The 26127-nt window shown below is 44.8% G+C and overlaps 1 protein-coding gene across 1 annotated transcript in view; it reads left to right on the top strand.

Moving 5' to 3' along the window:
• Window positions 1–1128: 1128 nt before the first annotated feature.
• Window positions 1129–26127, top strand: part of b4galt2 (UDP-Gal:betaGlcNAc beta 1,4- galactosyltransferase, polypeptide 2) — a gene marked incomplete at both ends in the record, with an annotated part of 543036 nt that continues 518037 nt past the window's right edge. Inside the window, one exon of the mRNA XM_084327734.1 lies at window positions 1129–1453. Coding sequence (XP_084183860.1) covers window positions 1129–1453 — 325 coding nt within the window. The remainder of the gene's footprint in view (window positions 1454–26127) is intronic.

Below are 26127 nucleotides of genomic sequence, written 5' to 3'. Positions count from 1 at the left end.
GCAACTAACTGAGCGGAACATGAGCTGTATTCAAACCCGTGACCTTTTAAGTGCATGGTCTGTGCCTCAGCCTTGTGAGTCACACAGACGATACCCCTGTTCTAATCGATTTGATACTCCTCCTTTCCCCTTTATCTCCTCTCCTAGGTGCCTGAGTGAGCTTTCATCCAAGAGGGAGCAAGTAACTGACCGACTAACACAAAGGACCTGGGACAGAGGGACCGAATGACTCACCCCACCTATCGCAGGAGCTCCACTGTCTGATCGGATGACTGCTTCTCAAGCGGAACCCGTGACAGCCAACTAGCTCATTGTCCAGATCACTTTATGTCATATCCATAGTAAAAAAAGAAGGGAAAAAAAGGCTTGAAAAGACAAACTTCAGAGATTACCTTTGGAAGTGGGAGATTGATGTACTAACTGTATGCCTGCTCTGGGGTTCTACTGCAAAGGAACAGAGTAGAATCAGATAAGTAGAATACATGAAATAATATAACCTCCATGGTCGGAAATTACTATGTCATATGGAGAAATAGACCCACTAGAAACACTAAGTTACCGCAGTCCCTCACTTTCTGTTGATCCCACACCTCATGCTCCCCATGGAAGTCTGATATTCAGATATCTTCAGATAGTAGTTTCTCTGGTTGAATGATCTCTTCAATCCAACAAATGTCCAGAAGTGGCCTAGATAGTCGGACTATCCGGATGAGCCCTCAGTAGCAGCAGACGAGCACAGTTACTGCATTCCTTCTATTTGTTGCTTGAATTACTCCACGTCTGACAGTTCGATATCCACTGATTGCTCGGATATGACCTCCTAGACGCAGAGATCAGGCTGCCAATTGTCACAATAAGCACATGCCCCTTAGTCCCGCCTCAACATTCAGAAGTGGACTATGCCGTCTTGCTGACTGACCATTCGGATGTCCAAAGACGCCCTTGATTGACTCTCCAGATGACCTCATGCCCTCAGTAACGGGAGTAAACCAACAAACCGACTTGACGTCTGTCTGAATGACTGTCTGTATGAGCTCCTAGCTGCCGCTGCCGCCGCCGCCGCCTCGGTACCGCCTGGCTCTGTCGCGGCTGGCCATCGTCGGCGCAGATTGCCGCTCATCATCGGCCATGACCCGGCTGATGTTGGGCCGTACCCTGGAGCGGATCTGTAAAGCCGTGCTGGTGCTCTGCCTGCTTCACTTCATCATCATGATGGTCCTCTACCTGGACGTCTACTCCCAGCGCTTCGACCTCTTCAGCCGCTTCAACAACAACGGCCGCAATGGGTCCAGGAACAACGGCAGCGGAGGACACCATTATTATTATTACAACCTGTCCAGGCCCAATACCACGTCGGCCACCTCCCTGGCCACGGGAGAGCAGTTCGGGAGCGGGAGGTCGGAGCCTTCGCCCAAGCCGCTGCCGCCATGTCCCGAGATCCCGCCCGGACTGGGTGAGTGGTGACATTGATTTGTATGATTCACCGTGAGCAGGCGACACAAAGGAAACACTTTTTATTACGTGTATTTCATTATGTTGAAACCAACGCAGGGGCGGACCTTCCTACAGGCGATATAGGCGGTCGCCTAGAGCGCCACCCAGAGGGGGGCGCCAAAAAAACTTTTTTTTTAACTTTTTTTTTTTAATTTTCAATTTTTAATTTTTTTTTCTCTGTGCAGTTTTGGCGCCCCCCTCTATATCTGCAACCATTATTTTTACATAAAAAAATTCTAACATAAGGGAAAATGAGCCAAAAATCTAAAACGGTCGGTCGGTCTGAGCCTCAGCTTTAAGTGTTCACAGTCAGAACATGCTAGAGCGCTGTGCATTGATGGGTAAAGTGTTTATAGAATTGAGCGTTGAGGAAAGAAAGACTAACGTTAGAGAACTATGAAGAGGCAAAAGCCATAAAAAAAAAATTATCTCGCCTCGTGGTGAATCTCGCCTAGGGCGCCAAATGTGCTAGGTCCGCCCCTGAACCAACGTGTCTCAACATGTCTATAGTAGCTTTCATCAGGGAAACAACAGAGGTGCCTAAAAAAATCTAGGACTGGGAGGGATAGCATGTGTTATTGTCCGCCGTCTCCTAAAATTCAGCCCGGACTGGTTGAGCGGTGACCCACATTTGTAAAGTTCCTGATTTGTAAATTGAATAGTGCGTAGGCGATACTAAGGAAATGCTTAAATTATTACCCTCATCAGGGCAGAAACAGATGTGTCTGTGAGGAATGGATCCATGTGAGTGCTGGTCCGGCTACCCTGCTTTTTGATATACTGAACTTTATGGGATTACAGCACCCAGTGTGAGAACTTGTGAGCGCGGTCTAACTTGACTATATCCATGTGACAATGTGAAATATAAATAACCATCAATAATGGAACAGGAACAGTGCAGAGATAATACAACAGGACAATAATAAATAATAAATTAAATCTTATGAGGTCAAGTTTAAGTTATTTATAAAGCACCTGTTAAAAGAAAAACAACAACGACTGTACAAAGTGTACTGCTGTAAACTGTTCAGCAAATAATAATAATAATAATAATAATAATAATAATAATAATAATAAACCTTATTTGTATAGCACCTTTCATATAAGAATTGCAACCCAAGACATGAGCATACAATAGACAGAATAAAAGCAATACAGAGAATAAGAAAAAGGGTAAAAGCAATGCAGGTAATAACAATACAAATATTGAATCACATAGTCTTCCCCGTTAGATGGTCATAAAACAAAGTATGAAGTTACTTTATTTTCTGTCCATTTTGATGACTTTAGTTCCATTGTATATTACACGGTTTTTATTTTTATTTATTTTAAATTTTATAAAGTGACAGATGGTACTAATAGGCTAATGTGAAGAGATACATTTTTAGAGTGCAAAGTGGCAGGATGCATTAAAATAGCACCATAAACAACAATAGAATAGCTGTCATTTACAATTAATTAATCACAGTTTAGTAGCTTGACTAATGTTGTGTGTGTTGTTTTTGTGGTTTTGGGGGTGGTGTGATTATCGGTCCTCATTCACGAATGGATTTACGGGAAAAGTTACAAGCAAATTACATCGTAACTCCATTTACAAGTCTTTCGTCCCGATTTTGAAATTCTCGAACGGTTCCTTCTTCGGGATTCACTCGTAGCTAAGATCAGGATTTACATGCGAGGAAAGGCTGGTGTGCGCCCGTGTTCTTAATGGCTTCATTTGAGAGAAATCATTGGTGATTGCGTTCACATCAATTCTAAAGACCTCCTCAGATTAAAATGATTATAATAATAATAATTATGACAATATTTGTATCATTAACAAGTACGTTTTTCATTTAGTCATGACTCAATTAGGCATTGTGAGCACTACTCAAACACTGCAAATGACAGTGAATAAATAAATAAGAACTAAACCCAATCGCGCGGATATAGCTATAGTGGAATAGACTATTCATTCCATATACCGTCTTGTTCTCTATTGTTATTATTTATTGTTGGTTTTATTTATTTCTTACATTGTTTAGCGTTCACATCGTAAGAGCCAGTGGAGAAACATTCCACTGTGCATTGTACTGTTCACAAGTTGAACCCACACAAATGACAACAGACACAAAGGATAAGTTCAACAAATTCCATATAATTAGATTTTTGAAGTTTCAAAGTTCGAAGTTTATTAACGATGCAGCAGCCTGATGCAGGCGCCTTGATGAGGATACATATGGATCGCTCCTGGGCAGCTGCGCTGAGCACACACACACACACACACACACACACACACACACACACACACACACACACACACACACACACACATACACACACACATACACACACACACACACACACACACACACACACACACACACACACACACACACACACACACACACACACACACACACACACACAATATGCCATATCTATTGCTGCTGGAAGATATCGCTGATCGTCCACTGAGGAGCCGGACCAGACGCTCAAAGCCTGGGCCACCACACGTCCAGGTACTGTCCACCTTGGGCACCTTCCCCAGATTCCATATAATTTCCATATCTCAACAGAAAACAATACCACTCCATCAAAGCATCTGCAATGCCCAGAACCACCTGCTCTACGTGGTCTCACGCTTCCCAGGAGGTGTACAGTACATGACTCCTACATCTTACAGAACAGATCTGTGGGTCAAGGTCCTGGCGGGATGGTGCCAGGAAAACAGCCTCTCCCTGAACGTCAGCAAAACAAAGGAGATGATTGTGGACTTCAGGAGGTCGGGGGTCAAGGACTACAGCCCCCTCAGCATCGACGGGGCACCGGTTGAGAGAGTCAACAGCTTTAAGTACCTCGGAGCCTACATATCCGAGGACTTGACATGGACCACACACATTGACAGTGTTGTGAAGAAGGCACGACATCGCCTCTACTTCATCAGGCGCCTAAGGAAGTTCCAAGTCAGTCAGAAGATCCTTAAGAACTTCTACTCATGTACAATAGAGAGCATCCTGACTGGCAACATCACCTCCTGGTTTGGGAATAGCACTGCACAAGACCGAAGCAGACTACAAAGAGTGACACGTTCAGCCGAACGCACAATTGGAGCGGGGCTCCCCACCCTCCAGAATATTTACAACAAGCGGTGCAGGGGCAAGGCTAAGAGAATCATTAAAGACTCCAGTCACCCGAACAACTGCCTCTTTGAACTGCTGCGGTCAGGCAAGCGATACCGGAGTCTCAAGGCGAGCACAGAAAGACTCAGAAGAAGCTTCTATCCCCAGGCCATCAGGCTGCTCAACGAACAATGAACACTACACAACAACAACAACCATCAAACGCACATAGCACACACATCCACACGCACACACTCACTTTAAACAAACACACTGTAGCACCCACTCCCCACACTTTATAGCACACACTCACTTTAAACAAACACACTGTAGCACCCACTCCCCACACTTTATATTTATTGATGAAGGATTGCACTACAACTCGTACACCTTACTGTAAATTGTACCTAAATTGTACCTCATCCCATTTCTGCTTTGCACTATATAGTATTGTACATTAGTACACTGCATAATATTGTATATTATATGGTAACTCAGTTACGTCTATTCTGCATCGAACATTGTACATATGTCTATACTGAACACTGTGACCTCATTTTCTACTTCTAATTTACATGCTATACTATGTTATTTGATACTATCTTGTCTAGCACAGTCTCTGGAGCGTAACAGTAAGAAGCATTTTGTATGAAAGTATTCTGTACTTCTGTATGACAACTATTAAAGAAACTTGAAACTTGAACTTGGGTGTGCACCTCGAGCAAGGAGATGCTAGAGACACATGGCTAATATGTACGTACTGTATACGTGCGTAATGAATCATTCCAGCAACATTAGGCTACTATTATTCTAATGACTTGTTTTATTAGGAGATTGCGGATATGCGCTGCCCCCCTGGTTCATGAACACAAACCCCCAGACGGAGCAGGAGGTGGCCTTGAGAGCCAAGCGCAGCATCAGACTGCTTTTTCAGCTTTTTCGGCTTTTTCTGGGTGGCCCTGTAATAATAATAATAATAATAATAATAATAATAATAATAATAATAATAATAATAATAATAATAATAGATAGAATTTATAGAGAGAAGCGCCTTTCTCAGACTCAAGGACACTTTACAAGAGAGAAAAGCTATATAAAGGCAGGGGGGTAAAATATGAATATATATATATATAAAAAGAAATATAGGAAAAGATAAATAATAATAATAATGAGGCAAGGACCTGGTGACAGACTTGACGTGAGGGTGAAATGAGAGGGTTGAGTCCAGTATTATGCCCAGTTTCCTTACCTCCGTAGAGGGGCAGATGGAGTAGCCATCCACGGAGAGAACAAGGCGGTCGATATTTTGGAGGAGGGCTGGGGAAGCTACAACTATTAATTCGGTCTTCTTGCTGTTGAGTTGGAGGAAGTTGGTGGTCATCCATGTTTTTATGTCCTGGAGGCAGGCAGTGAGGGAGGGGGGAGGGAGGGGAGCAGAGGCTTGCCTTGTACCCGTATTGACACTACTAAATAAGATGTCACGCTAAGATATCATGTTCTACAGTATGACTGATACTTTATACCTGTATCACTGTACATAATACTACAACTCTACATGCATCTGATGAGCATTATTACTCAGTATAATTTATATATTTTATATCCAGTTTAATCACCTGTGTGCATTGTATGTTAATATTGCACTTTACTGTTCCCTTTGCACTCTGGTTAGATGCCAAACTTATTTTTGTTGTATTGTACTTGTGCTGTTTAATGATAATACATTTGAATCTAATCAAATCTCATTTTGATGAGTCGCAAATTGCTTTCACGTTGCCTGTGGACTCGGTCCTGTGCACACCGTCCTCACAGGGCTAAGCACAACTCAAAGTGCAATGCTTAGCTAATTATGATAATTTTGGCAATTTACGAGCACCTCTCCATGCGTTCAGGTATCCGGAGGACTATTGTAGGTTTCCTCTTACAAACTTCTTATAAGGTTATTTACGAGGAATCTTAGTGAATGAGGTACATTGTCATTTGGGGTTTGTGGGTTGAAGTCCACATCAGGCGATGGGGGAGGGAGATTTTGTAAACTGGAGTCATGGGCTGGTTTGGTAGGGTCTGAAGGTGGGGGCATGGTGTGGGGCTTTGGGGGCAGTCTACATTCCCTGTTGATGGGGGATATAATCTTGGAGGTGGGGCAATGTAATCAGTGGTGCGTTATTGAAATCATCTGGGGTTGCACGCATCTAATGGCACCACGTGCACGCGCGCTCCCGGCGCGTGCGCGCGCTCCCGCGAATGCGCATTTAATGTCCCCTGGCCTCACTTGAGCACAGACTAAAGACAGTGCCTAATTGCCTCTACGAATGGAATTTAACACATGTCATTCACAACAAGTTAGGTGTGAATGTATCTGAGAACGTATTTAACACACCTGACGACCGGCGCTATTGATATGCAAATAGCGAGTACTTATCTGGGGTTGCACGGAGCAACCCCGTCCCATGAAGAACGCATGCCTGAATGTAATCCATTCTTTCTGAAAAGGAACAGATTGAAGTTGTCAATAAAGTTCACTTTGTGTTGGCAAGCATTGAAAGCCATCTGTTCAGTCTGAATACTCTGCTAAAATGCTTAATTCCTGGCCTGGTTGATGGGAGCGGGCCACTGATGAATGATTCAAAATCTTTGGTGACTAGCATTTTTATTTATTTTTTTTAATCTTTTCCCCCCTCCATTTTCCTCCGATTTTCTCCCATCCCAATGTTAGTCGTTATGCCAATTCCCAATCCACTTCCTGGTCGCTGCGCACTTACCCCCCACAGTCGGTCTGGGAGAGTGGAGGCTATCACGTGCTTCCTCCGACACACGTCCAGTCAATCAACCGCTTTTTTTCACCTGGCAGCGCGGATTCTCATTGAGAGGGCATAGCGTGTGGAAGGATCACACTATCCCACTCAAGTCCTATCCTCGCTTAGCAGGCACCCCGACCGAACTGTAGGAGTCGCTGTTTACAACGACCCGGACCCACCCCGCCAGCTTCTCCCACCCTCTAATACTGCCAATTGTATTAGTGTGGACGGCCAGCCAAGCTGGTGACAACCCCGGAGCTGTGAGCTGGATTCGAACAGGCGAATCTAGCCGCTCCGGGGTTTGGTGACGAACGCAATCTCCGTTACGCCACCTGACCGCCCGGTGACTAGCAATTTTAACAGTTCAGTGAAGTCCCTTTTTAGTGTTTCTGTCTGTTCCTTGATATATCATTTCCTCTATCTTGTTCAGTTTTGTGGGCACACTGTAATTATGGAATATTGATATTTGTTACAGTAGAATCACCTAACAATTAGCATTATTGGCTCAGTGGTACCATTTGTGAGATTGCTATCCCACTGTTGTTGCGGCACTCTGTCCTGTGCACATCCTCTGTGTCTTGTTCTATTTGAGTGGCATGGGGCTGACATGCGAGGCAGGTCCACCGATTGTGATGCAGACTTGTGTAGTAGTGATAGGAATTTGTCTTCCAGCTGTAGAGTCATCAGTGGTTGGGGGAATTATTTGTCCTTACCGTGTTAGTTGCAACAGTCCACGGTTGGTTTTTATTGGTCACAGGGGTAGACATTGTCGGCTAGGGTTAGATGGTAGTAAAGGTCAGTCATTAGCACTCTCTGTTTCTTTGGGTGCATCTGTTTTGTTGGGGATGGTTTTCTTTTTTAGTCTTACTCCACGCTTATTCCAAAAGTTATTTTTGTTTCTGTTATTTTGTTTCTCCGGTATATTCCAGCAGATTTCCTCTGTATCTGGGGCTAGTCTTAGTTTAGCATTGTCAGTTTGTTGAGAGCCTGGCTTTACAAGTGACATCCTCACCCAGTGTTGGCAAAGTTCACTTTCTACATGAACTAGTTCAGTTCACAGTTCACACATTTTAAAATGAACTAGTTCAGTTCATAGTTCATAATTGAAAATTTTTAACTAAAGTTCATGGTTTCAAAAATGAACTAATTTATAGTTTATAGTTCTTTTTTCAATATACGTTGGTGCGAGCTATTATTTGTCAAATGTATTGCCACAACCCATATAGAACCACAGAGAGCAATCAGAATACTGGCATTTCCATAACGCTTTGCTGCCGCCCATTCAGTCCACACTAGTAGCAGCTGCAGCTTTCATCTCTACAGTATATATTTTCAAAAACATGAGGAAAAATGTGCTGCTTGAATGATCTTTATTAAGTATAATAATCTAAATATACTTAAAGTACAGTACGTTCAGTTCACGTTCGCCCAAAATACGAACCCGTTCATGAACGATCGTTCATTGAACGCGTTCAGGTACATCACTGTCCTCACCATGGTATTGTCATTTCCTTCTCTTCCAGTTGAAATATCTTTGTCTTAATTACGGCAATCATCTGTAGATGTCCACAGTAGTCTTTGCAGGGGGAGATATCCCTGGCGAGGGAATACCCACATTTTAATCCCAGGTAGGGCTATGTGGCTAAACTAAGCTAGTTATAGCTAAGCCAGGCTAAACTAGGCTAATGATAGAGGACTAATGAATGTAAATAATACAATTAACCCCTTAAGCCCAAGCGGTCCAGTGCTCAAATGAAGGACCAAAGCAAAGGATGAATATTCTGTTCTGTATAACAGGTCATCTGGTGGGTCAGGCTACAGCTTGCCACCAGCACATACATGACCTGTGTGAAACACTGCTTTTTAAGGCATACAGTAAGTATACTGTACTCATAATATACCTCCTCTACAGGGTTCATAAATGATCAACCACCAATGTTGGCACATTCAGATACCTATAGAGTCATGATCTGGTGCTTCTTAAATCCAGTGGGGATTTTTTTCTTTCCTCTAACTAAATGCATCTACAGCGTTATTCCAGTTAGTGGAAGAGCTGGTGTTACTGTAGGCCTGTCTTTCTGGTGGAAACCCAGAGGAATGGATTTAATGTCAGTGATCTACGCTGTTGTATTTCACTCCAAACTACCACAGATAAGCTATTAGTGGAGATTTACGCACAAACACACACTGACCTGAGCAGAGAAACACACACACACACACACGCACACACACACACACACGCACGCACGCGCGCGCACACACACACACACACACACACACACACACACACACACACACACACACACACACACACACACACACACACACACACATACAACAAACTTCAAGGACATACATGCACACACACGCACACACAGAAATGACTTCCATCTTGCAGCACAGATTCACAGTGGTGTGATCTGACTGTGTGCAGCCTGCTGCTGCTGAGTGCAGAGAGAGAGAGAGGGCAGCGTAACGCGTGACAACGAGACGGAAGACAGGGCATGAAGAAGTTAAAGGCCTGTGTACTTTATGCAAATCACATAACGGGATGCAGGCAGCGTCGCCGCAGTGGACATCCGTGAATCAACAAACACAAAGCGTTGCCAAAAAGGAGCTGAATGTGGGGTCGCGCCACCCGGGCGCTGGCCATCCTGTTTTCAATTCAACCGCTTCCTGCTTGATGTGAAGGTTTAAAAAACATTTGAGCTGCGACATCGAGTTTTAGTCAGAAACGGGCGCCGGGATAACGGGATGACAAGTCTGAATTACTATAACACATCAAGATAAAAACAAGTCCTACTAGTGTATACATGAACATCTTATAGTATTTCAACTAAGTTAAGACTTTTCTAATGATTATTAGCATATTGTTTCATTGTCAGGAAGAAAACTGCTCCAGCCCTCAGTGTCTACAATAACAGAGAAAAGCAGCTGGGCGAAAAGGTCTAGAGCAGTCCTGTCAAGGCAGACCGCAGTAACTCAAAAAAAGTCAGAATTGAGTTATGAGTGAAATTGAACTTGTCAATAAATGTTTTATCTTGTGACCAAGTTTCAGATGTTAATGTCGCTCAGTTTTGGAGATATGGGGTTTTAAAAACTGCAGTAACTACAAAATCACACTCAAAAACCAGGCAGACCGCAGTAACTTCCAAACAGTGAAAAATGGCTTTAAAGTGTTTTGACTTGCCATCCAAAATGTGTTATAGGTAGATAGATGATAGTACCCAGATTTAACATGTATTAATGAAGTAATCTTTAGGCATACAAAAATATGACATAATTATTTTAATTAACCCCCAAAAAGCAGATACTGCATTCTGCTGCACAGTTCCCTTATATAATTATACAGGTAATGTACAGGCAAAGTGCAGTAACTTCAAATACAATGTTGTTTTCCCTCCAGCTTTCATAACTTAACCTAGCCATTTTGAAAATGAAATTTAACACCTGAATATATTGGAATGATGATTATCCAAATAAAATGGCTAGGTTAAGTTATGAAAGCTGGAGGGAAAACAACATTGTATTTGAAGTTACTGCACTTTGCCTGTACATTACCTGTATAATTATTTAAGGGAACTGTGCAGCAGAGTGCAGTATCTGCTTTTTGGGGGTTAATTAAAATAAGTATGTCATATTTTTGTATGCCTAAAGATTACTTCATTAATACATGTTAAATCTGGGTACTATCATCTATCTACCTATAACACATTTTGGATGGCAAGTCAAAAAACTTTAAAGCCATTTTTCTCAGTTTCACTTTTTTGAAGTTACTGCGGTCTGCCTTGACAGGGCAGAGTGGTTCTCAAACCTCTCCTCGAGGCACCCCAGCCGTTCCATGTATTTGTTAAATTCCACCACCAGCACACCTGATTCAACTAATAAAGGGCTTGTCAAGTTGAATCAGGTGTGCTGGTGGTGGAATTTAACAAATACATGGAACAGCTGGGGTGCCTCGAGGAGAGGATTGGGAAGCACTGGTCTAGAGCAGTGGTTCCCAACCTTTTTCCCCCCAGGGACCCCCAAACATCTCTGATGAAATTCGCGGACCCCCTCCTAATAAGATACCATAAAATACTTTTTTTTTTTCATTTTAATAACAAACTGCTTATACACAGGCATATGCATCACAATTAGACCCACTATGCTTCTTTGACTTGTGCCTTCAATCAACAAATCTCATCTTGCACCATATGCATTTCAAAATGTTTGGCCAATATTCAAATGCTGTATTCATCCTCTCAAATCAGGCCCTAATGGTGAACGGTTTGCATTTATGGAACAAATCAATGCAACAAATTAAACTAAATATGAGACAGGAAATTCCAATCAGTAGCAGAGAGAATCTGTCCTAGCTGGGTTTAATACCTTTTTTTTGTCATTTTAATAACAAACTGCTTATACACAGGCATATGCATCACAATTAGACCCACTATGCTTCTTTAACTTGTGCCTTCAATCAACAAATCTCATCTTGCACCATATGCATTTCAAAATGTTTGGCCAATAGTCAAATCCTGTATTCATCCTCTCAAATCAGTCCCTAATGGTGAACGGTTTGCATTTATGGAACAAATCAATGCAACAAATTAAACTAAATATGAGACAGGACATTCCAATCAGTAGCAGAGAGAATCTGTCCTAGCTGGGTTTAATACCTTTTTTTGTCATTTTAATAACAAACTGCTTATACACAGGCATATGCATCATAATTAGACCCACTATGCTTCTTTGACTTGTGCCTTCAATCAACAAATCTAATCTTGCACCATAGTATTTCAAAATTTTGGCCAATATTCAAATCCTGTATTCATCCTCTCAAATCAGGCCCTAATGGTGAACGGTTTGCATTTATGTTGAATGAAGTAAGAATCCACTGCAGTAAAAATATCCTGGTAGTAAGGTTGACTGACATGAGAATGTCCTGCTTCAGATCCTCATTTTCAATATATTGCACATAAACGATGAGCACAGCCTCGTCTGCGACAGTTGTAGTTTCATCAAGTTGTATGGCAAATGGACCCTTTCTAAGCTTTTCTGACAGCTGCTGCTCGCAATCACTTGACATCTTATCAATTCGGTCTTTCACTACATTGTTCGAGAGTGGTACTGATTTTAGTTTATCCGCCACCTGTGGGCCGCACAGTTTCTAAACCATTTTGATGCAGGCTGGTTTGATGAGCTGCTCGCCAATATTGTGCGGTTTCTTTGCTTTTGCAATTAAAAGCGAACACTCAAAGGAGGCTTCGGTAGCCTTCTGTAAATCACTGCCACCCCTGCTCCACGCTACTCTAACATCAACAGGCTTGTTCGCCTTGAGAGACTGTTCTTTCCTCCGAAAAAAGTCTGGATCCTTCCCAACGGTTTCTGGGTGCTTAGACGCCTGATGTCTCTTCAGCTTGCTGGGCTTCAGGCTCGAGTTTGCCAACTTTTCTCCACAAATCACACACTCAGGTCGTTTGTCTGGTCCCTCAGTGAAGCCCATGGTGATGTAATTTTCGCGATTGCTGTAGGTCCTAACTTTTTTTGCAGATGAGCTGCCGTCATCTCCTTTTCGTTTGTCACACATTTTCGCCTCTGGCGGCTGACTGCAGACGAGCCGAGAAAGTTAACTAGCGTGCTAGGCTAGCTACAGAAAGTGGTACAGTCAACTGATTCGCGTTTTAGCGGCTACCCGGTAGCCTACTGTTAACGTTCAAAAATCATGTCTAGATGTTTATTTATTTATCTTTATTTTTTATTGTAGTGGAGAGACTATTCATGCTTCTGATGATAAAAAAAAAAAAAAAAAATCAAAAAAAATCAAAAAAAAATCAAAAAAAAAGACCTCAAATCATCTGTGGTCTGGCGGACCCCCTGCGCCCCCTGGCGGACCCCAGGGAGTCCGCGGACCCCAGGTTGGGAATCACTGGTCTAGAGGGTTCTGTTACCCCATCTCTCACAGATTGAGGCTTTAGCCACCACACCAAAATAAAGTCATAAAGAAATTAACAATTCAAATGAATGATTCTGATTTATACAGCAGTTATACAGAGGACACATACACACACACACACACACACACACACTCTCTCTCTCTCTCTCTCTCTCTCTCTCCCTCGCTCTCTCTCTCTCTCTCTCTCTCTCCCTCGCTCTCTCTCTCTCTCTCTCTCTCTCTCTCTCTCTCTCTCTCTCTCTCTCTCTCTCTCTCTCTCTCTCTCTCTATCTCTCTCTCTCTCTCTCTCTCTCATCTCTCTCTCTCTCTCTCTCTCTCTCTCTCTCTCTCTCTCTCTCTCTCTCTCTCTCTCTCTCTCACCCTGCCCCTCTGTCTCAGACACAGAGAATGAAAGCAGACAGTAAATGTAGTATCTTTCCCCTTCATTAAACTGAGCCTAGAGCGCATGCAGTGATCACAGTCTTGTTTACCTCAGCATCTTTGTTCCAAATCTGCTCCTCCCCTCCGTGCTCACCAAGGGGGGAAAACACTGCTACAGTAGTCTTTGATTTAAAGGGACAGTTCACTTAAAAATCAAAGCATTGCCAGATATTCTCTGGCGGATATATTATTATTAGGGGTGGAACGGTACGTATTCGAACCGTACACCGTTCGGCACGACTTCCCCGGTTCGGGGCGTGTGTGTATTGTTCGGTTCACGGGATGAGCAAAAACAAAATCTTAATTTTGCACGGAGCCGGGAGAGGTGACGTGCTGGCTGCTCAGCTGGCAGCAGGTGCTAGTGTGGAAATTGCAAGCGCAATATATTATAAAGCAATCTTCATTACGACTGTAAAGACATAGCCATTAACACTACATAGGCCTACACACATCTTGCCATAACGTTAGCACTTAGCACGGTTTGTACAATGCACTTTAACTATGGTAGCCCGCCAGCCCTAACGTTAATACAGCTGAATGAAATGTTACCGTAGCTACTAGCTACTAGCTAGCAGAGGAGAAAATGGGAGTCTGAGAGGCGGGGTGTTGAAAGACAATGATAGGCGTTTATTCAACATCCAAGAAGGCTAACATACAGCTGTGTTTACTAACTCCAACCGGGACTATTGCCGCTTTTCCACTGCATGTTATCAACTAGATTCAACTCCGGTAACGTTAGAGTCGAGAAGGTCCGTGACGCTAAAATGTCCGTGCAGTCCCCCAACCCATAGATAGTTCCAATTCACCGAATTACGTTAATCCACCACAGTTGCACTCAATATTTAAATAATGTTAGTCTAAATAAATGTAGACAGATAATGTACGTATATTAAAAATAGAATGAACAGAGCAGTGTTGTTTTGAAACAGTACAGTGTGTGCAGGGCCGCCTGGGAGAAATGCGAGGCCCTGTGCGAGATTTTTTTATTTTCATACAGTCAACATATTCTTAAATAATAGCGCTGCCCGAGGCTGGGCATGATACAGTCAACATATATCAAGAGAGAGAGCTCCCGTTCTACAGTCAATATACAGTGTACAGAGAGAGAGAGAGAGAGAGAGAGAGAGAGAGAGAGAGAGAGAGAGAGAGAGAGAGAGAGAGAGAGAGAGAGAGAGAGAGAGAGAGAGAGAGAGACATTGGAAAGAAATTGAAATGCTATTTGGCCCTAAACAGAGAGTACACAGTGGCAGAATACCTGAGCACTGTGACTGAAGATCCTTGACTAGGTACAGACTCAGCGAGCACAGCCTAGCCATCGAGAAAGGCCACCATAGGCAGACTGTGTGTGTTAGAAAGAGAGAGAGAGAGAGCATGTGTGTTTGTCGTGTGTGTGTGTGTTAGAGAGAGAGCATGTATGAGAGAGATAAGCAAAGATGAGCCCCTAAAGGATATTCAACTTTTAATGGAAGAACAAAACAGAAGGAAAAGATAACTTCACAAAGGCAACATGAATATACATAGATCCAAAAGGACAAAGATCAACACTTAAATCCAAAGAGAAGAGGGTCTATACCAGAGAAAACAAAGCAGCAAGGAGCCAATGGCCGACATCAGCTAAATAGGCTAGCCAGGTACTGACACCAGGCCACACACAGCTTTGGCCAACGGCCCAACGCTACCCAAGCTACACAAACGACCAAGACAATTCACACACAGCACATGTCGTATCTCCAAATGTTGTGAAGTAACATATGTTTTGCCTGGAAAAAAACATCGTTATTAACAAAACATTCGGGAGGGGAAGGAAGGAAGAGTGGGGTAATGTCATGACATTTTCATTCATCTTACCTGCACCAAGGAACGCAGGGCGAAAGGCCGCAACACAGGTCTCCACGTTGACGAAAGGCCTCTCGCTGGCAGGACAAAAAGAAGCTATGGCCGAGCCTTGTCATGGTGCAGGCCCGACTACATCTTCTGTCAAAGATGATGTCGTAGTCAGAGTGCCAGAACCCCCTGCTATTCTCACGGCTAATGTCAATGGTCGTAGCACAAGCTAACAGCTAACTCTAGGCTAACTGATAGCATCAAACTAACGTTCCCAGCCGAGCGCAGCCGGCAGCTAACGTCGTAGCTAAACAGCTAACTGGCTAACAGTTAGCTCAACCCGGCTATCGCTAACCATTAGCTAACGCAGAAGCAAGCTATGCGGCTACCACTGAAAAACTGTACAACGTGAGAAAAGCAATACAGGTGCTGACACCAGGCCACACACCGTTAGCTAGTAGTACTACAACAGCTAGTCGGTCAGTTTGGCTCCAGAGAGAGAGAGAGAGAGAGAGAGATATCCACGGCGGGAATAGAATAGAGTGCATTAAAAACTCAACAAACGTCCAAGAGGATGGAGACAACCTTGTGGAGTTGACGAAGTTCATCTGCCGAACGACCATCCTCTTCATCTTGGCTGCACGCGCTGTCTCTAGGTTAGCTAACGCTAGTTAGCCTTTAGCTAAGCTAGCTACTAGCCGACATCATCATGGCTATATCCCGACTGAACCACACTTAATATTATAACGTAGCTAAAGCTAACTAGCTGTCCCTGTCTTTAGCCGGGATGGCTAGCCTGACTGAACTGTCTAACATGCAACAACTTTCATCTTCAGTCCATCTGCCGAACGATGTCCTCTTCATCTTGGCTGGCATAACCTCCAATGCTGCACGCGCGAAATAGTCAGACGCTAGTGATGGGTCGGTCATGAGCGACTCGTTCATAAGAGCCGATTCATTGCCGTGAGCGTGAGTCGAATCGCTCACGTCTGGCAATGAGTCGGTTCACGCCCCCCCCCCCCCCCCCCCCGGCACGCATACAGACACACACAATGAACTCAACAGACGCTACCTGGCTGTAACCCCTCCCCTCATTGAAACCAATTCTGCTGCCTGCAGAGCCTCAGAGCCAGGAACGTGTCTAATGTGAAATATATAAGCATATAAGCAAAACTAGATTTTAGGTCTGTGATGAAAAAGGGCCTTGCGGGAAGGGGGGCATCAAAAAAAAAAAAAAAAAAAAAAAAAAAAATTGTGCAAGGCCCCCCTTCCCGCGAGGCCCTGTGCGACCCAACTGCTCGCACACCCCCTGAGGCGGCCCTGAGTATGACCCAACACGTTTGTAATAATTGCATGGTGACCTCTTGTGGCTCTGATCCAGGCCTGGACTGGCCATCTGGCATACCGGGCATTTGACTGAGAGGAGGCTGGTACATGACTGAGAGGGGGCTGTGGTACATGACTGAGAGTGGGCTGGTACATGACTGAGGGGGCTGTGGTACATGACTGAGAGGGGGCTGGTACATGACTGAGAGGGGGCTGGTACATGACTGAGAGGGGGCTGGTATACAGGACTGAGAGGGGGGCTGGTATACATGACTGAGAGGGGGCTGGCTGGTACATGACTGAGAGGGGGCTGGTACATAACTGAGAGGGGGGCTGGTACATGACTGAGAGGGGGCTGGTATACATGACTGAGAGGGGGCTGGTACATGACTGAGAGGGGGCTGGTATACAGGACTGAGAGGGGACTAGTACATGACTGAGAGGGGACTGGTATACAGGACTGAGATGGGGCTGGTATACATGACTGAGAGGAGGCTGGTACATGACTGAGAGGGGGCTGGCTGGTACATGACTGAGAGGGGGCTGGTACATGACTGAGAGGGGGCTGGTACCATGTATTGTGCATCATTGTAGGTCAAACCATTAAAAAGTAAATTTCCACAGCAGCCATTTTGGATTTTGGTCTCTCACAAATTTCCCCCGCCTTTTAAAAAAATACACCCTGGCTAAACTTGTTTATTAACCCTCCTAGATGACAAATCCATTGAGAAACGAAGTGCCACAGATGACCCAACTACTAGGTCCATATCGTATAATCATAATATTATTTAAAAAATCATTAGGATAAGGGTTCCCTTGATAAAGATGCATTAAAAGGCTGTATAATATACAACACCTGTAGCTCAACTGCAAAAACTGCTTTTTTGATTTGATTAGATTTGTATTTGGAAATTAAAAACACATCAACAAAAACAAATTATCTTGACCAATTTGTATTCCTGAGGATATCACCTTAAAGCATTCATTAAAACACTTATTTCCAAAGTGGTCCTCGATGGAAGACATAAAAACACAGCACATAGTCTACTCAACTGCAAATGTTTGCTCAACTGCAAAAATGTATGCCTACTTATGTATTAGCCTACAGGGAAAAACATATTCACAACAGGCAGCAAAGTTTATTTTCAGCCAAGTATGGTAATAAGGTAATATTAGGATATATGGTATGGATTACTTACTCTTATAACTTATTACTATCTGTGGTAGCTCTAGTCTCCGCCTACACAAATTGTTTTTGTGCTGTCCATTGATCATGCACCTTCACATGGTAGGCACATTAACTGTAGGTCAAACTCGCCAAACAAACAAGCTCACCATTGATTTAATTGCCATATAAATCACATACAAAGATCTAACTATTACTCCTCTCTGAACATTAATATAAAACAAGACGGTGATCTATTAACTGTGTAAACCTTATGCAATATTCATCATTGATATTTGAATACTTGAAATCTGTATGAACTGAGTAGTTAGTATCAAATGAAATAAGATGGAACAGCTCCATGCATTCATTGAATAAACAACTATTTGCTCATTACCAGTATGGTATTGTTTAAATTGTACAGCTTTTTGCACATCTTTGTCAGGGAATTCCAACAATTCTGGACCTGAATGTACCAGTTAATTGTAATCATCTCTCTCTCCTTAATACTAGTCAAGCCAGGTTGTGGAGGAGAGAGACAGTGATGCACAGGCTATAGACTACTTTGCCCATCCTGAGCCTGCTATGATGCAGATGTTTTTACATCACCACCCAACACAAGATTCAGCCAAGAGTGAGTGAGTACACTGGTCGACTTGCACTGGTACACTTGTCCACGGCACTACCCAGCTTTGTAGTGGTTTGGGGGAATAGTACAGTAGGTACGCATATTTAAGGGGACCGCAAGGATGGTCTACTGGTGGGTGTCCGACCGATTATGGTGGGCCGGTCTGGGCCAAAAATGCCAGGGCCGATTTTTGGTCCCAGTCCAGCCCTGCTCTGATCAATCATTTTGTATATTTCCCCCCTCTGTCTCATTCGATTATTTCTTGTCAGCAATGTCATGGTTTTTGCCTTATTTCACCTTTCTGTGAGGGACAGCTGTCTATTTTTGCTTTATTTCACCTCTCTGTGAGGGATAGCTGTCAATCCCTGTTCCCTGTGGTTAATTGCCTCATGGGTCGGCAGGTGTGTGGGCTTGATTGCACCTGATGCAGTGCAGCTGTGCCTATGGCCATGTGGAGTCTATTTAAGTTTGGAGATTGCAGTGTCAACTGCTTTTTCATTTTCCTTGTGCTGGCTATACTTTTGGTCAGGCTTCTTATATTTAAGTGTAGTGCTGCCCTATTCAGCATTTAGCCTTCTTTTGTAGCTATACTCATTTTCGTATACTGGCTTAGTTTACACTTTATTTTATAAAGGCTGAGTCTTTTATGTTAGTGTTTTCTTTTGTTCTTTTGGAACTGCCCTTTGCACATAAACTCCCTTGGTGGAGGTTTATTGTTTTATGTTTGCAATATAAACTCTGTTTTTAGGAGTTGCCTTTGTGGCTTATTTATTTTCTCTACAATACCTCTTTAATGAGTGTCGTTCTGTTTTTTTGGACATTACTTATTTTCTTGAATACTCACTTTGAGGCTTCCACCTGTAAAGGTTGTTTTGTGTTGTTTATTTTTCCCCTTCTCCTAAAACGTCTGCGTAAGCAGTTAGTGGTTATCCGTTTTACGTATAACCAATGCACAAGTATCTTCCCAAATATCTCCTAACGTCCCTCAAGCACAACACACAGTACCCCAGCCATTTCCTCGTGAGGCTAAAGTTCAGCTCCCCTCGCGCTTTAGCGGGGAGTCAGGTAAATACAGTGGTTTTCTGGCACAATGCCAAATAGTCTACAGAGCCCAGCCTTCTCGTTTTCAGTCTGAGGATTCACGTGTTGCCCTAATTCTATCCCTGTTGGAGGGACCTGCCCTCGATTGGGCTGTTCCACTCATACGGGCTCAGGCTCCAGTTTTAAACGACTCACAGGGACTCATGAATGAGATGGAGATCGTTTTTGATCATGAACTATACGATAAAGAGGTCGCCATGAAGCTGACGCGCATGCGCCAGAACGCCAGTAGTGTAGTTTTCCATCGCTTTCAGGACACTGGCTGGGGCTACAGGGTGGCCTGAGGGACCACTCATCACTTTGTTCACCAACGCGTTATCTAATCAGGTTAAAGATGCTTTGGCGGTTGTGGGATCTCCAGACAATTTTGACACACTGGTCACTACTGCCATACGCGTTGATAACCGGATCAGAGACCGTGAGCGTGAGAGGCGGGGCCAACGATTTCATGTCCCGCTGGAGGAGGTTTCGTCCTTTCCTCCACAACCTTCAGTGGCCAGCTCGTCTGAACCTATGCAGGTGGACAGCACTTCTGTGCGTGACTCCAGGCAGACTGGTTCTCATGTGGACTGGTGCCGGTACTGCAGGAGAAAAGGTCACACGAGAGTGGAGTGTCCGAAACTGAAGGGAAACGGTCAGTCTCGCTAGTGGGCCGAGAGACACTAGTGAGACATCACATCACCCCCTTTCGAACCTTTTTGCCTGTGGTTTTAGGCTGGAATAGGCAGTCAGTTAAGGTTGACGCCTTTTTAGACTCAGGGGCAGTGGACAGTTTCATCGATTCTAGATGGGCTGAGGACTCTAAAATACCTGTACATTCCCTCCATAAGCCCTGTAGTGTCACAGCGCTTGATGGATGGCCATTGGGTACAGGCAGTGTCACCAAAAGAACCAATTATTTATCTATGCGGGTTGCTTATGGGAACCATTCTGAGCGCATTCGATTATTTTTGGTGGATTCCCCCACGTATCCCATTGTGCTGGGACATTCTTCGCTTAGTAAACACAAGCCACAGATAAATTGGGGTGAGGAGAGGGACACTTTTCCAAATTTCCAAATTCCTCCATCACCCATGAGTTATGATCAGTTTAGTGAGAGCGGTTGTGATCCTGTTGAAGCAGTGGGCGGTCTTGGTTTCCAGAGCCCACTCTTTCAACCATTGCACTCCCAGCCATCTGTCGATCAGGATGGGAGTTTGGAATGGGATCCACAGTTTGATTGGGACTCCCTCGGTGAGGAGGTTCTGGCGGAGGACAGTTTAGACAGTTTAGAGGCTCTGTGTGAGGACTTCTCCTCGCTTACTTGTACAGCTGACCCCCTCATGGAGAGCACCAACATCATGAGCGTGGAGTCACACCCGTTACCAGAGGGAGTTCCCACTGTCTATGCTGACCTCAGTGAGGTGTTTAGCAAACAAAGGGTCACCATCCTGCCACCGCACCGACCTTATGATTGCGCGATCGAATTGCAGCCGGGCTCTATTCCCCCTTGTGGTTCCTTGTACTCGTTGTCGGTCCCCGAAAGCGCAGCTATGAACACCTACATCAAGGAGGCTGTGGCTACCGGTTTTATTAGACCTTCCACTTCACCTGCGGGTGCTGGATTTTTTTTTGTGGGAAAAAAGGATGGAGGACTGAGACCCTGCATCGACTACAGAGGTCTGAACAGCATTACAGTAAAAAACCGGTATCCCCTTCCCCTGATGAACTCGGCGTTCGAACACCTCCAGGGGGCATCCATTTTTACCAAACTTGATCTCCGCAATGCCTACAATCTGGTGCGCATACGCCAAGGGGATGAGTGGAAGACCGCGTTCAACACTCATAATGGTCACTACGAATACCTGGTGATGCCATTTGGTCTTACTAATGCCCCTTCAGTTTTTCAGGCGTTAATCAATGACGTGCTCAGGGAGTAGTTGGAAAAGTTTGTTTTCGTCTACTTAGATGACATTCTGATATTCTCCAAGTCCATTTCTGACCATGTCAAACATGTCAGGCAGGTCTTGAGGTGCCTTTTGGATGCACGGTTGTTTGTGAAGGCTGAGAAGTGTGCCTTCCATGTCCGCTCTGTGTCCTTTCTGGGATTCATTGTATCTGAGGGGCGGATTCAAATGGACCCCAAGAAGGTGTCAGCAGTGACAGACTGGCCTCCACCCGTCTCGGTCAAGCAGGTGCAACGATCCCTAGGATTTGCAAACTTCTTCTGTCGTTTTATTCGTAATTTCAGTTCAGTGGTAGCACCTATCACTGCACTCACCAGGAAGACAGCACCTTCCCATTTCCAGTGGACTCCCAAGGCTGAGGCAGCGTTCATTGAGCTTAGGAGAAGGTTCAGTTCTGAGCCGATCCTCATTACTCCTAACCCATCCCTGCCATTTATTGTCGAGGTGGATGCTTCTGAGCTTGGAGTCGGAGCTATTCTGTCTCAACACTCATCGTCCAACGGTAAGGTACACCCATGTGCGTACTATTCATGTGGGCTCTCGCCGGCTGAAAGAAACTATGATGTTGGGGACAGAGAGCTGTTGGCGGTCAAGTTGGCATTGGAGGAGTGGCGCCATTGGCTAGAGGGAGCTGAACACCCATTCACAGTCTGGACAGACCATAAACATTTTGAATATATCCAGGGTGCTCAGAGGAGAAACTTGCGACAGGCTCGCTGGTCACTGTTTTTCTCTCGGTTTAATTTCCTTCTGACGTACCGTCCCGGGTCTAAAAATATCAAGCGGGATGCTTTTTCCCGGTTATATGATGGATCAGAGGAGGACCGTCCTCCTGAGCCCATTGTTCCTGCAGGACAGATCCTAGCTCCTGTGACATGGAGCATTGACTCTGCTGTGCGGAGGGCACAACGTTTGGAACCAGATCCGGGTGGGGTGCCCCAGGGTCGGTTATTTGTACCAAACGGCATTCGTTCTCGGGTGTTGAAGTGGGGCCACTCCTCTCGGCTGACAGGACATCCCGGAGTGCACAAAACTTGTGACTTCTTGGCCAGAAGGTTCTGGTGGCCTGGTATGATGAAGGACATTCGGGAATTTGTGGCAGCCTGCCCCGTTTGTGCACGGAACAAAGTTTCTCAACAGTCACCACCAGGGCTGCTTCATCCTTTGCCCATTCCTAGTCGTCCGTGGAGCCACATCGCCATGGATTTTGTGACTGGTCTGCCTCCTTCTGATGGTCACAGCGTCATCATGGTGGTGGTGGATAGGTTCTCCAAAGCAGCTCACTTCATTCCGCTGGTCAAGCTGCCATCTGCTCAGGAGACCACTCAACTGGTGGTTGACCATGACTTCCGAATTCATGGCATCTGCCAGGACGTGGTGTCGGACCGTGGACCCCAGTTTACTGCTCGGTTTTGGAAGGCATTCTGTGCTATACTGGGTGCGACAGTTAGCCTATCATCAGGGTTCCACCCGGAGAGCAATGGGCAAACAGAGTGCACCAACCAGTCAATGGAGAGTACGCTTCGCTGCTTGGCCTCCTCCAATCCGACCACTTGGAGTCACCAACTGGCATGGGCAGAATATGCACATAATTCATTGTGCAATGCATCCACTGGTCTCTCCCCATTTGAGGTTCAGTTTGGGTATCAGCCTCCACTGTTTCCTGAACAGGAGAGGGACGTGGGGGTGCCATCTGCCGAGGCGTTTATCCGTCGGTCTCGGGCGACATGGAAGAGGGTGCGTTTGGCTCTTGTGCGTGCTGCGGCCCGGCACAAGCGGTCGGCGGATGTACACCGTCGCCCTGCGCCTTCCTACCGTGTGGGCCAACAGGTGTGGCTTTCCACACGCGACCTTCCATTACGGGTGGAGTCGCGCAAACTCGCTCCCCGTTTTGTGGGCCCTTTCACTATTGTTCGCAAGATAAACCCAGTCACGATGCGTCTTCGGTTACCCTCGTCGATGAGGGTACACCCTACATTTCACGTATCCCGCCTTAAGCCGGTTCGGAGGAGCAGGTTGGTTCCTGCAGAGAGACCTCCACCTCCCCCTCGATTCGTTGATGGCCAACCTGTGTATACTGTACGGCGTATCCTGTCCAGTAGGCGGGTTGGTAGGGGTATACAGTACCTGGTGGACTGGCAGGGTTATGGGCCAGAGGAGCGCACGTGGGTTCCGGCCAGGGACATCTTGGACCCTGAGCTTGTTCGGGAGTTTTGGAGACATGTCTCAGAGGGTGAGGGTGATTGCACCTCATGCAGTGCAGCTGTGCCTATGGCCATGTGGAGTCTATTTAAGTTTGGAGATTGCAGTGTCAACTGCTTTTTCATTTTCCTTGTGCTGGCTATACTTTTGGTCAGGATTCTTATATTTAAGTGTAGTGCTGCCCTATTCAGCATTTAGCCTTCTTTTGTAGCTATAATCTTTTTTGTCTACTGGCTTAGTTTACACTTTATTTTATAAAGGCTGAGTCCTTTATGGTAGTGTTTTCTTTTGTTCTTTTGGAACTGCCCTTTGCACATAAACTCCCTTGGTGGAGGTTTATTGTTTTATGTTTGCAATATAAACTCTGTTTTTAGGAGTTGCCTTTGTGGCTTATTTATTTTCTCTACAATACCTCTTTAATGAGTGTCGTCCTGTTTTTCTGGACATTACTTATTTTCTTGAATACTCACTTTGAGGCTTCCACCTGTAAAGGTTGTTTTGTGTTGTTTATTTTTCTCCTTCTCCTAAAACGTCTGCGTAACTAGTTAGTGGTTATCCGTTTTACGTATAACTTTAAGAATCCCTATTATCTGCTCATGACCCACACACACACCCACAGCCCTCACAGGCAAGCACATTGATCATATTCAAACAGTGCCCATGTTGCTCAGGTTGGGTTAATTTCCACCCTGTTCCCACCAACCGGAGCACGACATATGAGCAACATGGCCTGCCATGTGAATATGGTCAATTCCCCGAATAGTTTCAGCACGTGTATAACCAAGTGACTCAGAGCAGTGGCGGCCGGTGTGAACTACATTTGGGTGCGCGCGGGGGAGTGAAGGGTGAAGGGGGGGGGGGGGGGGGGGGGGCAAGCGGACAGCTGACCAAGCGAATACTGACTCATAACGTTACCAACGTTAAGTCGAGTTCATACTACACTAGTACACGTATGACCAATCCAATAATGAACACATATATATATCTTGTCATTTTAAACAAGTTACCATTAATTCCTTCATCCATTATGCAATACCCGCGGCGAAATTAACACGCTGTGTTGAGAGAGCGAGAGAGAGAGAGCGAGAGAGAGAGAGAGAGAGAGAGAGAGCGAGAGAGAGAGAGAGAGAGAGAGAGAGAGAGAGAGAGAGAGAGAGAGAGAGAGAGAGAGAGAGAGAGAGAGAGAGAGACTGCATTAACTCACTTTGTTTAGTTGAAACGTGGTCGATAAAGTGTATATGTCCACTGTCCCACAGTCCCACTGTTGTCGATGTATATCCACTGTCCAGACTGCATCCAAATAGCTTCTTGTTAGCCAGGTTAGGGACCACAACACAACAGCATCGAACAGCCTGCAAACTACCTGGCGTTCTATCGCCCTGCTCTAAGACAAACTCTAACCTTAACCAACTTTGAAAGAGTGCCTAAGCTTAACCGTCGAAAGAACTTGCCGTCACGCTCTAAGACAAACTCTAACCTTAACCAACTTCGAAGAGTAACTACCTAACCAGTGTAGAAACTGGCGTCGGCCAATCAGAGAGCTTCTCCGATAAATGCGGCTAGAACGTCTCAGAGAAATGCGGCTATGGAAAATATAGACGCTGCTTGTTTAGATGATATAGATCGCTTGAAAACGCGCCCGGCTTCCATCATATTACATCATATTTCAACGCACAGTGCGTTACGTGCGTTGACCTATTTGATTGGCTGCGAGGATACAGCGATGAAACCAGTGCACGCCCACTGTAAACGCTATTGCGTCTAGCCCGAGAGAAATGCGGCTACGGAAAGTATAGAGGCGGTATTATTCTCTATCAGACAGTCACTTCCTGTTAAAGAAAACAATTATTTATATTTGATATATTAACGTTATATTGTGCATTGGAAACACAAACATACTTAAAATGAGTAAATATTATAAATTTTAAACATGTTTATTTTATTTCTAGGGCAAAAAAAAATCTTCTTCTTCTCTCTTTTAACCAGGGAGGGCGGCGCTCTAGCGCCCACTATCGGCTGGCCGCCACTGACTCAGAGGAAGATAGTGACTAAGCTTTGCCTGATCCCTTTAAAGCACGTTGTTCAAAGAAAACTTCAGGGACCCAGATGGAAAAAAGACCAGAGACTACAGTATCCGCCTGCTATTATGTGAGCAGATAGGAGCTTCCATTGTGATGAGTTGAG

This window comes from Notolepis coatsorum, assembly GCF_963971535.1.
Source record: "Notolepis coatsorum genome assembly, chromosome: 13".
Classification (NCBI taxonomy): Eukaryota; Metazoa; Chordata; class Actinopteri; order Aulopiformes; family Paralepididae; genus Notolepis; species Notolepis coatsorum.
The sequence above is the reverse complement of the archived record's forward strand: the minus strand, read 5'-3'. Positions and strand labels throughout refer to the sequence as shown.